At 47.6% G+C, this 13,719-nt stretch overlaps 1 protein-coding gene across 16 annotated transcripts in view; it reads left to right on the forward strand.

The window, feature by feature from the left end:
* The first annotated feature begins 1,261 nt into the window (after nucleotides 1–1,261).
* The window catches only part of AAK1 (AP2 associated kinase 1), a 168,145-nt gene continuing 155,687 nt past the window's right edge, over nucleotides 1,262–13,719 (forward strand). For all 16 annotated transcript variants that reach the window (XM_065929007.1, XM_065929013.1, XM_065929011.1 and 13 more), the window contains exons 1-2: nucleotides 1,262–1,440; nucleotides 1,740–2,124. In XM_065929007.1, the coding sequence (XP_065785079.1) occupies nucleotides 1,959–2,124 (166 nt within the window). In that variant the 5' untranslated portion in view covers nucleotides 1,262–1,440; nucleotides 1,740–1,958. The remainder of the gene's footprint in view (nucleotides 1,441–1,739; nucleotides 2,125–13,719) is intronic.

The raw sequence follows: 13,719 nt of genomic DNA on the forward strand, positions 1-13,719 counted from the left end.
GCAGGTGGAGGTGAGAAATAACTTAAATTCAGGGATTTGAAAAATCATGAATCTGGGGAGGGGGGATGGGAAAGGATTTGGCACTACCGTCATCATCATCTATCAGGAAATCTAGGGATGGAGAAGGGTACCAAGAGGGGTCCAAATCTTCTGCCTTTGACAGATGCAAACCACACCGTCCACCTCCATTCTGCGCACTCGGGCGATAACTGGGTAAAATAAACATCAAAACGGGAATATTGAAGAGGAAAGACATAAACAGTCAGTTTAGAGTTCTCGTGTGGGCGGGGGTTAAATGAAGGTCAGGCAAAACCACGGCATCAGAAAAGGTGGAAGAATTAAGGGTCACCGTCAGACAAGCCCCGAAGTTTGGGGTCGAGCCAAGGGTTTGGGTCGCCTGGTAGCCTACGATTTGCTCCGCACATACGCTCTCTAAGTTTCTCAGTTTGAGTCTCGCCGGCAAATTTCCTGAAAAGGCACCGTCTTATTAAGGGTTTTCACAGTGCCTAGCTCAGAGCTGACCGCTGAGCCTGTTCTCAACATCTGTAAGCAAAAGCTGCTTTTGAAGTTGGGAGGAGGAAGGGCTCTGGTTTTATTATATTAGGGTTAGCTTTGAGGTGTGGCCAGGCACCAACGGCCAGCGAAAATTTCCCGATCGCCCTCCGTCTTCCACCTCTGTGCAGGTGACGTCGGTAAGCCCCGCAGGACCCACTAGGGGCTAAGCCGCTAAGCCGCGTCCTTCAGGTGTCAGCCTCGATCCGTTTGGAAACCACAATCCCCAGAATCCCTTGTGCAGGGAGGTCAAGTCGCAAATAAGATGGCTCCAGAAGGGTGGAACATGCAGCAGGGTGGAAACCCTAGTCCCTGGCAGTTTCTTTACCGGATGTGTTTAAATAACCGAATCCCACAAATGCACCACCCCGCTAACCACCTCCGTGGCGGAGAAGGCGACCGCAGCCTCTTCGCTCGCTCCTCCAGGGGCATCCTGGGAGTTGTAGTCCAGTCGCTAAGCTGCAGCGAACTACCTTTCCCATGGTGCTCTACGAGTCGGGCAATATCAACGTTCTTTTCCAAAACTCTCTCAGCACTGAGACCCCGTTTCCCCACTCCCCTTCTCTCCGACAACGCGTTCTCATTCTTGGTGACAGAGTGGAGGCCGCTAGGGGCCTCAGCCCCTGGCCCTGCCGCTCGGGGAGGCACTTCCGGCGGCGGTTCACTTCCTGGTTGGGTGGATGGAGCCGGGCGGGAGCGCGCGCGGGGGAGGGGCGGCGGGTCAGTCTCCGCCGGGCGCTCCGGGGATCAGCTGGCGGGCGGGCGGGCGCCGAATGCGGCCCCGGCTCTCGCTGCAGCGCCGCCTCCTCTCCGCGTCGCAGGCCGGCCCGGCGGCCGTGACAATGTTGCGGGGCTGGTAGCTGCGCGCCGGCCGCCGAGCCATCTCAAGTGGGTGCCGCCGGGATGCTGCCTCGCGGGGCGGCAGGGAGACCGGGGAGGAGGGGAGGCATTGCCCGCTGGGTCAGCGCTGCCCGTGGTGGCCCGAATTCCTCCTTTTTCAGAGCCCAGGGCAAGGGAGTCCCGGGTTCTGGGGCCGGGGACGCGTTTTCAGCCCCAGGGTTTTTCTCTCTAAGAAAATTCATGAAGCGTTTCCCCAGGATGGTGGCTTCTGCTCCCCCTAGGACTCAGCAGTTGAATTTTTAAGTGTGTTACTGATTCATCCTCTCTCTCTCCCTCTGTCATCACAGGTTTAAACTTACACGAATCGCTCTCTTGAGGAGGAGGGGACCGCCGCGCGATTGACACGCATATTCCTATAGACATCCTCCCTCAGCCCCCACCCCCACGGCCGGATTCGGGTGGCTCCTCTCCGAGCTGAAATCCGAGAAGAAATCCTTGGATCTCTTGTTTAAAAAAAAAAAAAATCCAGAAACCGTCGGTATTTTGCTTTCCTGCTTCCTTTTCGCATGATGAAGAAGTTTTTCGACTCCAGGCGAGAGCAGGGCGGCTCTGGCCTGGGCTCCGGCTCCAGCGGAGGAGGGGGCAGCACCTCGGGCCTGGGCAGCGGCTACATCGGAAGGGTCTTTGGCATTGGGCGACAGCAGGTCACAGTGGACGAGGTGCTGGCGGAAGGTATGGTGGGACTTTTTCGGTGCGCCGTAAATTAAAATCTTGTGCTGATGCAGCAAGACTCTGGTTTCCAGTTGTTGAATGTATGAATGGCTTTTGCCCAGCTGACCCTCCCTTCTCCCTCCCCTTGCCCTGTAAATCCTTGTCCTTGAGAAATTTGAAACGGGGATTTCAGAGTGACGGGGCTTTATGGGGTGGGGGGAGTTTGCCAGAAATTGTTTACCTCGGTGGCCTTTTATTAAAAAAAAAAAAAATTGACAGGACAGTTCTTGCCTGCCTCATCGAATTGTGAGGATCAGACGAGAAAAACGTATGTGTGAAAGTGCAAAGCTTCACATCAGATGTAGGGTGTGGGGCTTGTGATCCTCCTAAAACTTGAAATACTGATGTGAGGGCTGCAGGGTGGGGTTGGAGAACCTTGAAGAGGGGTTTCTCCTCCTACCCAACTTTCCCTCTCCCTTGAGCAGGGCTTGGAAGGTAGAGAGGGTTTTCAGGGAAAATCAGAAGGTGTTTTTCCAAGAGCCACGGCTCTTGGTGGCTTTGACTAGGTTTGTTTCCTGACCTAACTGTAATCAGGTCCCCAGGATACAGTTTGGGTAACAGAAATTACATGGAATTAATGTGGTTATTTTGAAATTGGTCCAGTGGGCCCCTCTTCTTCCTATTCTTTTGATTTTGGGGGAGGGGTGTGTGTTTTGCCAAAAGAATTACTTGAGAGTGGCATCTGATTTTTGCTTTTTTTCTGTTGGAGAGGATGTTATTTAGATCTACTATGTAAATTCCCTACATGTGTGTTCCTCTGTATGTCTACAGACATGTAGATATATATCTTTATCCCCCAGGCTTTCTGGAAATTATTGCATGTCTCTTTTGGTAACCTTAACCTTGACCTTCATAATTATGCCAGACTCATACTTTTCACAGCCCATTGCCTGCCCAGTGTGCTTTTATTTTGAATAAAAGCAGCAATTTCCTTGGCATGAAGCTATTCAAACTAATTGGATGGGGCCAACCTGCTGTAGGTTGTTTTATCGGCTGACAGGGGATGGGGGAAGGGGAGGCCTATATTTATGCAGCATGGTGGGGGAACAGTTCAGTTGCTGGGGAAGAAGACTTTTTGCAACCTAAGGTTGGAGCAAGGGTCCTGACCCGGTCCTGGGAACTGCCTATCACGGTGAGTGTTGCTCCTGGTGGGCTTGGAGGAGGAAGAAGCTGTGTCAGGCTCTCAGCTTGTATCAGCATGGGATTCAGCTGGGCCCAGTTTTCTGGGGTTATGGCTGAAGTCTTTACTTTACAGTGTCTTAAAAAAAACATCTGGCAGTGGATATCCTTATGAAATTGTCGCTCTTTTCCATTCTCAGTGCTGCTCTAGCTGGACTTGATCTGGGGTCTGAGTCACTGTCCCTTTGGATCCCTCTCTGTGGGCTTCGGTGCAGGATGTGAGATGCTTCTATGCCCGCTGCCAGCTCCTCACCCTTGAGTCTGATCTATCTCATCCCTGTGCCAGAGCCCTGGCCCGCAGTGGGATGGAGAAATGGAGAAGGAGTGTGTCTGTGAGAGAGAAATTGGGAGGAATGAGGGGGTGCCAAGCTCCTTCCTTCCCTCTCAACAGCCTTTGCTGACCTTGCAGCCCAGAGACATTTTGTTCAGCTAGGATGTTGTCTCGTTAGAGAGGAGGTAACCCTAAGCGGTGCCACTTCTCAGTCTGAGTTGATGGCGAAGAGAAAAGGCAAATTTTCCATCTTTGCTGCCCTTTCCTTCCCCAGAATTCATCCCTGAGAACTGCACATCATGCCCTTTTATTTTTAAATGGAATTGAGAGCTTGCAGCTCTGTGTTCATTCATTCGTTCATTCAACAAACAGTGATAGAGTGTCCGCGATGTACCAGGCACTGTGCTAGGTTCTGGGGAATATAATTTAAAACTAGATGCTAGAATTTACATACTACTTTGAGAGATGGAAAACAGCCAGTTAAAATGGAGTGATATGAGCCATCATGGAGATTAACTTAGGGTGCAGCAGCTTCCAGTTTTAGAGTGCCAAGAGTTGCTTGCTGCAGGAAGCGACTGACTGAAGGATGAGTCGGAATTATCCAGGTTCAGTGACGGCACAGACACTCAGAGCAGCAAGAGGGAGGGCCATGGAAAATTTGGTTTGGCAGTGTTGCCCTTTTTATGTTCTTTGACTCTAATTGAATTTGAATTTGTGGCTGTTAGAAGTATATTGGGCTTCCCAGGTGGCACTCATGGTAAAGAACCTGCCGGTCAATGCAGGAGATGAAAGAGACATGAGTTTGATCCCTGGGTCAGGAAGATCGCCTGGAGGAGGGCATGGCACCCCACTCCAGTATTCTTGCCTGGAGAATTCCATGGACAGAGGAGCCTGGCGGGCTACAGTTCATGGGGTCACAAAGAATCGGGCACGACTGAGTGACTAACACACACACACACACACACACACAGAGAAGTATATAGCTAAGGAGGAGCCAGTATACAAAGTACCTGTGAAGTACCCACCAAGTACAAAGATACTACTAGGGTCTGAGAAGGAGGATATAGGGAGGTTTAAAGTGTAATGCCTGCCTTTGAGGAGCTGCCAGGAAAACAAGACAAAGGCAGACTTTCACTCCTACAGTGAGGTGTTTACCAGCGCTTTCTGTGGAATCAGGCAGTGAAAGTGAAAGTCGCTTAGTTATGTCCAGCTCTTTGCGACCCCATGGACTATACAGTCCGTGGAATTCTCCAGGCCAGAATACTGGAGGGGGTAGCCTTGCCCTTCTCCAGGAGATCTTTCCAACCCAGGGATTGAACCCAGGTCTCCCGCATTGCAGGTGGATTCTTTACCAGCTGAACCACAAGAGAAGCCCAGGAATACTGGAGTGGGTAGCCTGTCCCTTCTTCAGTAGATCTTCCTGACCTAGGAATCGAACATTGGTCTCCTGCATTGCAGGTAGATTCTTTACCAACTGAGCTATCAGGGAAGCCCCCAGATCCAGGTTCAAATTCTGGATCTGTTCTTGACCAGCTGTGAAACCTTGGGTAAGACATTTCCAACCTCTTTTGGATCTCTCCGACAGTGGTAGTCAAAAGTGTTGACACCTGGGTCAGGAGCATCAGCATCACGTGCAGGAGTTTATTAGAAATGCAAATTCGGGCCTCACCCCAGAGACTGTGGCTGTGGGGCTTTAACAAGTTCCTGGAGAGATTCTGCTGCAAGCAGAAGTTTCAGAGCCACCACCCTAGGGAGCAGTCTTGAAGATTAAATGAGGCGACGTATCTAAATTACTTAACATTTTTCAGATGTTCAATATTTGGGAGCTACCATTTTTCAGCCATATAGGCAGATAGTTAAGGAGGAATAGGGGCAATGTGAAGGCTAGCTTGACTGCAGCTACTCCCCCCGCCCCCCAGTGTGGGTGGACAGAGCCAAATGTTCTTTGCAGAGGCCTCACGGCTAAGGGGTTAAGAGATGTTTGGGGTAGCCATGCTCCTTTAAGGCCCCAGGTGCTGACCTAGCCACCCCTCCTAGCCAGAGGTGTCTCAGGCCGATGAGAGTTGTATGTCAGGTGCCCAGGGCAGTGGCCAGGTAATTCAGGGAGGGGTGATGCAGTGGACTTCAAGCACAGACCCTGTTACCACCTCATCCCGCTGTCCATCCTTCTTTCTCTCATGTGGGTTTGGTCTGTCCTTTATAGGGGGGAATCGCAGGAACCCTACGGACAAGCTGCGGGAGCAGAAGATCAGTGGTTTCAACCCTGCTCACTGTGTCTCACTCACTAGTCCTGGGGGGGTTGTCTGGGGAAGTGAAGGCTCTGCATCACCAGTTCAGAGGGTCTGGCTTTGTTTTGGCTGGCTCAGGGTTGGATATTGTTTCACTAGCTTCCTCAGGAAAGATACCATGATGAGATACTAAATTCTGTCTGAGGTAAAGGGCGTGGGATGTCAAGGGAAGATCTGGTTTAAGCTTCCAGAACAAGCTCAATGGGAAAAGTGGAGCAATGCTCAAAGGAGGTCTGAGAAGCTATGCTTTATCACACCTCCTTGGCTGAACGAGGCCTTACACCTAAGGTCCAGACTCAGGTAAATGTTGACTACCTGCTGTGTCCAAAACAACATTCCAGAACTGCGTGGGTTTATGTAAGGTGGACCAGGGGGCCCTTCAGGACAGTATTTTGACCTCCACTAAAAGAATTCAGGTCTAGGGTTAATGAGAACTACCCAGTTAAGTCTCTGTGGCAGTAAACATTGACAGTTTCTCCTACTTACAGTGCAAAGTAGTGACAGTTAAAAAATACATGTGAAACCAGCTAAACCAACAAATGTGTGTGTATCTATATGTGTGTATGTCAGAAATAAGTATTAGCAGCATCAGTATGATGCATGCATGTATTCATTTAGGGAGTGTCAGTGCCTTCTCTGTATCAGGCACTGTATTAGATTACAAAGCTAGAGGATGAATGGAACTTGGGCCTGGCTCTTAAGGAGCTCTTTGTTGTTGTTCAGTTAATAAGTCATGTCTTACTCTTTGTGACCCCATGGACTGCAGCAGGCAAGGCATCCCTGTCCTTCTCTATTTTCCTGAGTTTGCTTAAATTCATGTCCATTGAGTTGGTGATGCCATCCAACCATCTCATCCTGTCTTGTCCTCTTCTTCTGCCATCAGTCTTTCCCAGCGTCAGGGTCTTTTCCAGTGAGTCAGCTCTTCACATCAGGTGGCCAAAGTATTGGAGCTTCAGCTCCAGTCCTTTCAGTGATTATTCAGGGTTGATTTCCTTTAGGATTGATGGGTTTGATATAAACCAACAAATAATCCTAAGATAAGTGTCCAGCACTTAGCATGGTCCTGGATATAGAGTACATGGTAAAAAGATGTTATGAGATGATAAAGGAGAAAGGCCCTGGGGCGGAGAGTTTCCAGATGAAGTGTCATTTAAACAGGAATGTAAATTACCCAGAGGTTCTCCATGAGGGCTACCCAAGCCTTTCCAAGCAGAAAGAATAGCATGTGCGAAAGTGTGGGGTGGGGTGACACTGTGGTGAGTTCTGGGAATACCAGCTAGTCTGGTGTTGTCATTTTGGTTGGTACAAGTTTCCCTTCCAGAATCAAGGAAAGAAGGACACAATGTGGTAGAAGGAAATTCTTTTACATTTCTCCCTGGCTGCGTTGGCTGCTCGCTTTCCCCAGAGGTCCTGGGCCTTCCGAGTAACTGTTGACTAGCTGTCCAGTAGGCAGTGCTTCCTTCTATGCCTCAGCCCTTTGTCAGTAGTGGGGCGAGGAGGTGGCTGGTGTCTGGGAAAGAGAGGTCCTGAAGCTTCAAATAGACGCAAGAAGCTTGAAGCTGAAGCAGATAGGGGAGTGAGATGACCAGTGTTGCAGGAAGGAATGGACAGGGGAGAAAAGGAGGATGTTTGACCAGAGCAGAAGGTGTGTTGGAGAGAAAAGAAAAGGAAATCAGGTCACAGAGAGCTTCAGAGGCAGGCTGGGAGGTTGGCTAGAAGCCTGTGAGGTCATCTCTTGACGCAATCACCAATTTGACCCCTCCCACTTCAGATGTCTTTGCCTGCTGGGAAGTCTGGTCTTTTAGTGGCAACTGCAGATTTTCAGGGGGTGGTTTGTGAATGGTGTCTTCTTCCTGGCTTCAGGCATGATGACGGTTATAGCTTTGCTAAATATAGCCAAATCTAGAATTCAGAAATGAAATCCAGAATAAGCCATTGCGTGCTCAAAGCCTTTCCTTTGGTCTTTCTAACAAAGTCAAGCTCACTTAATGAGAGGTTGTGAAGAGAGAGAATCAGTTTCCCATGGGTTCTGAGTAGGAGGGTCTGGGAGGAGGCTATACTTATACCTCAGGAGCTAAAACTGCGGGTAGAGTACACAAGAAAATCTCAGTAAATACTAATAAAGTACACATGAAAACATACTCCTGCATCAGAGCAATCATGTTAACTTGTCGTCTTTTGACACTTCAGAAAGGGGACTAGCTGTGCACCTTCATCTTGTCCTCTTCAAAGGAAGGATGCTTTCTGAGCTGCTTGAGAAATCTCTGTGACATCTGCATCTGCAAGAGCCAAACAGTGATAATCATAGGAATGGAATTGTCTATTGAAGTAGCATCCAGCACTTGAAGTAGCAAAGCCTAGCCTTGAGCCTCCTTTTCTGGAGCCATCTTCTGGTGTGTGCGGTGTGGTGGTGGGAGCCCTGCGGGGTGAATGGCAGACCTGGGTTTGTTGGTTCAGTAATCGTCCCTGAGCACCCACTCTGTGCTGGATATCATGCAGTGATTAAATAAGACACGGCTCTACCTAGAGGAACTCACACTCACAGAACTTCAGACACACGAACAAATAGCTCTAAATGCTAAGATGAGGGGTGACCAGGGCCAGGGGAACAGACATGGGGGGCCATTGATTTTTGGGTGAAAAGAAGTCAGGGAAAGCTAACGAAGGGTGATACTTGAAATGTGTCTTCAAAAATAAGAACTTATTGCTAGATGGACAGGGTCAACCGAACATTCTAGGCAGAAAGAATAACATGGCCAAAGATACAAAAACAGGAAAAATGCACTGCTCGCTTCGAGCTGGGTGTTTTGAGGCAACAGTGGCCCAGGACTGTGCGGTCCAGGACTAGTGGTTCAGGACTGTGTGGGCCAATAAAGTAGCCGCTAGCCACATGTGGCTATTAAAATTTAAATTATCTGAAATAAAATAAAAATTTAATTCATCAGGCCACTTTTCACTTGCTTAGTAGCTGCATGTGGCTACTGCCTACAGTTTTGACCAGCACAGATGCAGAAAATGTCATCATCTCGAAGTTGTAGTGGGCAGTGTTGGTTTAGAAAAATAGTCTCATAAACTTTTTCAATAGAATAGCACAGTCGGTTTACAAACAGTCTGTCCCTTCATTTATGTCTGTTTGTTTATTTATGTCATGTCCTGCTATTGTTAGCTGGAATCTGAAGGCACAGTATATACTTAAAATGAGGTGCATCACTTATGATAGTGGATGAAGATCCATACTTGAAATAACCCCAGTCAGGTTTTGGTGAATCTTGTCATATCTTATTAGACTGTGGTTGTTTATGCATTATCGTGTGACTAATGAAGAGGACACCCAGAACATTCTCCTGTTGCTCATGTATGCTTGTGTTATCTTCTATCGAAGGTTTCTCTCAGAAATCTTTTTAATCCCCTTGTTTGTTTTATGAGGGCTAATCCATTTAAAAAAAATGTAATCAGTAAAGGCACTTAACTAAGCATATGGACGGTGCATCTCAGCCTCTGCTGCAGAGCTTCCCTCTTCCCCCAGGATCCTGTCAGATCTCTCTGAGGTGTGTGACTGCCATTTGGACTCAATGGGAGTTGGGAGTGCTAGAGATGGATCTTGATTTAAATATTAGTAAAGATGAGGTCTTGTCTTTTTTTTTTTTTAATCTTGTTTTTTAAGATGAGAGTTACTGTAAATATTCTCATGTTTTCTTTCTAAACCCAGTGGATTGTTGTACCTCTGTTTGAAGACCACTGGTCTAGAGCAGGGGAGCAAGGGTGATTACACCCACCCCTCCGGCCCACCCCTGTGACAGTTGGCAGTATCCGGAGACATTTTTGATTGTCACATGTGTGGGTGCATGCTGAGTCACTTCAGTCATGTCCGACTCTTTGCAGCCCCATGGACTGTAGCCCACCAGGCTCCTCTGTCCGTGGGGATTCTCTAGGCGAGAATACTGGAGTGGGTTGCCATGCCCTCCTCCAGGGGATCTTCCCAACCTGGGGATCAAACCCATATTCCTGCGGCTCCTGCATTGCAGGTGGATTTTTAACTGCTGAGCCACAGGGGAAGCCCCCTTTGATTGTCACAGGAGGGGGTAATCATGGCATCTAGTGAGTATGGGCCAGGGATACTGCTAAATGTCCCACCATGCACTCGACACCCCCATCCTCAACAGAGAATTATCCAACCCTAGAAGTCAGCAGTGGTGAGGTCTTCAGCATGATATGCTGGTCACTGTGGGGAAAGAGAGGAGTCAGCATGGCTTAGAAGGGTCTAGTTTGCTGTGTGACTCAGGCATGTCACTTAATTTTTAAATTCATTTTCTCAGAATCAGCAAGCCAGCAATTTTTCTTAACTTATTATGGTTAAAAGTCTCTATGTAATTTTCTGTGTAAAACAACTACTTCCAGAATAAACCAGCACACCAGCAGAGGTAGAATGGCGGGTCTTTGTGGCTGAGGGGATTGAAACAGTGCTGTCCACTGACTAAATGTGAATTATGAGCTCAAAAAAATTCTCCCCATATTCCCATATCTGAGCAACCCCAAAATGTGGCTGAAGCACTTTCTGACTTGAATTGCTCAAAACAAGGTTCAGTTGGGAAGGGATAATAAAGGTCAGAATGTTATCAGAGAAGATATTGATAATCCTTTGTACAAGGAAGAATTTTCAGGAGAGTCTAATACTTGCAGCTAATGATCTTGGGTTCAAGTTCCTCCATTTACACTGCTTATCCGTCTGGCTTTCAGGTAGTGGTCTAACCACTGTGAGCCTCTGCTTCCTCATTTGTAGTAAGGGTCCTTCCTCTCTCTGTGGGGTTGCTGTGACCGTGAAGTGAGGGCTGTGGGTATAACATGGAGTGCATGAGACCCAGCTAGCCCTGCCAGCCAGGAGGAGCAAGGTTTACTGAGCATATTTTCTCCCAGCTCTGTTAGAAATGCTGTGGCAAAGAAGTAATGGAAGCCTCAGATCCTTTCCTCCCAGTTGACGTGACCAACACACCGGAAACAAGTGCACCCCACAAGACAATAGCTATTGAGATGCTGGAGTGTGTGGTGTAGTCTCTAACTTAGGGGTGGTTGAGGGAAAGGGAGCAGTGAGGACTGAGGTGGTTAGACGAGATTTTCTGGAGTGGCTTTGTTCTTTAGTCTTTTCTCTGGGACCCCGTCTTCAAGGAACCTTGTTTTAGGGAACACATCTAGTTCTGCACCTTTGCCCATTATATTCTTAGTAAAGTTGAAGTAAGTATTGCAACATTTTTAGTCTCTTTTGAGGAACAAAGTTTTTTACATAAATAAATCATATGTTCCGTGTGTATACCCAAAGCAAAAAAGCTTTTTTATTCTGTGTGATTTTGAATCACTCAGGAATAATGACTGTTAGCACCTTGAGGCCATACTGCCTTCAAGATTTTGTGCCTACTTTCTCCCTCTGTTGCAGGAAGGGGGACCTCTTCCAGGACCTGAAAGGGGACTCTTGTCTAACACTTGGAAATGAATTGTCCAGTGAGACACACATGCTGACAAAGCAAGAGACGTTATTGGAAAGGGATGCCCGGGTGGAGAGCAGGAGGGCGAGGGAACCCAGGAGAACTGCTCTGTCATGTGGCTCGTAGTCTCGGGTTTGATGCTGGTGGGGTTAGTTTACGAGTTGTCTCTGGCCAGTATCTGACTCAGGGTCCTTCCTGGTGGTGCACCCATTGCTCAGCCAAGATGGATGCCAGTGAAAAGGATTCTGGGAGGTGGTAGGACACATGGCATCTCCTTTTGACCTTTCCCGAACTCTTCCTGTTGGTTGTGGCTTACTAGTTCAGTGTTCCCTACCAGGACCTCCTGTCGTAAAATAATTCACGCAGATGGTTACTGTGGTGCCTGGGTAGGGTGGGCGGTTTCAGTCAGTGTGTTTCCCCTAATACCGCCTTAGCATCTTTATGGCCGTTAGTCTGTTATGTACTTTAAGCAGTCTCAGTTCTTCTGTTGAGTTATGGACAATTGTTAGGAAAGAGGAATCGTTCTCAGTGAGACTTAAGCTTTGACAGAGGATGAGTCCCCAAGTTGGAACAAAGTTAAAAGAGTAAAAACTTGGAGTCTCATTTGAGATGTGCTGTGAGTGAATCAGCTTGATCTGGCCATTTTTCTCCTTGGGCTGTGAGTTAACTTTGGCAGACAATGGAAGGCCATTCCAGTTGAAGCTGTGTCATTTATGACTTCTGAAGAGCCAAGAGATTGTTAGATGAAAGAGTTCATGGCATCCTTATATTATTATAATAAAAGGCCAAGCATAGCATTGATGTTGGATTATCATTTGTAATTATAATGATCTTAAATAATGATGCCTTTCATCTGGGGCTTGAGTCCTGGAGAAAGCAGCATAACGCCATGTAATTGTTTGTTGCCTGTTTTTAAGGACGCTTATAGCTATTGTACTGGGACCTTTAGAATGAGAGAAAGATTATTGTCCCTCTGGAACTGAGCATGAATTTGAGAACAAAATGGAGACTTTATTACCCTTCAGGGACAGGAAAAAAGAAGAAGGGCCTTCCAGCTTTACAGAGGTGGCAAGTCTCCTGCTAGTATCCTTGACTCATTTTTCCTGGTCAGTGACTTTTCTTGGTTCAGGAAGTGCTGATTATCTTACAGGTTTGTTAGACTTGTTTAATTTCCCCTGGGGGTAGCCTCCTAGCCCTGTTTCACAGACCTCTGTCCTCTACAGGTTTTTAGAATCCCAGGAATATTGGTGGTGGGGGAGCGGACAGTGTTGGAAGAAATAATTCTTTCTGACCTTCTGGCTATGGAGGAGCCCTGTTTTTACCAGAAGGTGTAGCTCAGTAATGATTGAGGAAAACCTGATGTTCAGTTCTTTCTTTCCTCCTTGACTGCCTAGATCAAGGGGAGCACAATGGTATTCTCCTTAGAGGACTTTTCAGAGTTAGTTTAAAAGCCTGGGTACTGGAGGTGGGCAGTCCTTGGCTTGAATCCTGGCCCCATCCCTGTGATGGTGGGGAATTTATTAAGATCCTGGCTTGTCATTTACAAAATGCAGATAACACCCTGGGTGGTTGTAAGAGTGGATGAAATTCTGTAGAGCACTTAACATAGTGCCTAGCGTGTAGTCAGTCTGCAAACGGTAACTCTTAGTGTTTAGGTGCATGAATTTTGTTTTTATCAAGCAATATTTGGTTTGCTGTGTGTAAAACCTGGTGGAGCTAGAGTCTTGGTGATAGATGAATAGGTAGTACTTATAGGAAGATACCTGTATCTTCTGTATCTATGTATCTAAATCTTTCACAGTATTTACAAAACCCCAGGATGAATGAGAGGAGAAATTCAGATTTTAGTTTATTTTTTCCCCACTTAAAACCCATGTGTGTTCAGGTGACACTCCCAGCCCGTCAGATTGCTATTAGTATCCTGGGTCTCTCTGCCCGAGGAATGCCTGCCCCCCAGCCACATGTCCACCTTCACATCTTTGTGCTCTAACACAGGTCTGCCGTTTCATTCAGGCCTGTGCTCCCACTCATCTCCTGTGAACCATGGACTTAGCTGTTTCCAGTGCTCCACTGATGGTGTCCCCTGCATCTGAGATCCCCTTCCCCACTCCACCCACCTACCTTAATCCCTCACCTCAGTACTCACCACAGCTGTCAAATGGACAGTTCTTCCTCCTGTCCTCCAATGCCTGTCATTCTTGCTGGCTCTGTTGACTCTTTGGGCCTGTAATCTCACACTTTTATTTTGCTGTTTATTCAGTTACATCTACTTTCTAGTGATAGTTCTTAGGAGGCAGGATACAAACCTCAGATTTATTTTGTATGCAATTAAGAACTCTTA

This window comes from Muntiacus reevesi, chromosome 3, assembly GCF_963930625.1.
Source record: "Muntiacus reevesi chromosome 3, mMunRee1.1, whole genome shotgun sequence".
Taxonomy (NCBI): domain Eukaryota; kingdom Metazoa; phylum Chordata; class Mammalia; order Artiodactyla; family Cervidae; genus Muntiacus; species Muntiacus reevesi.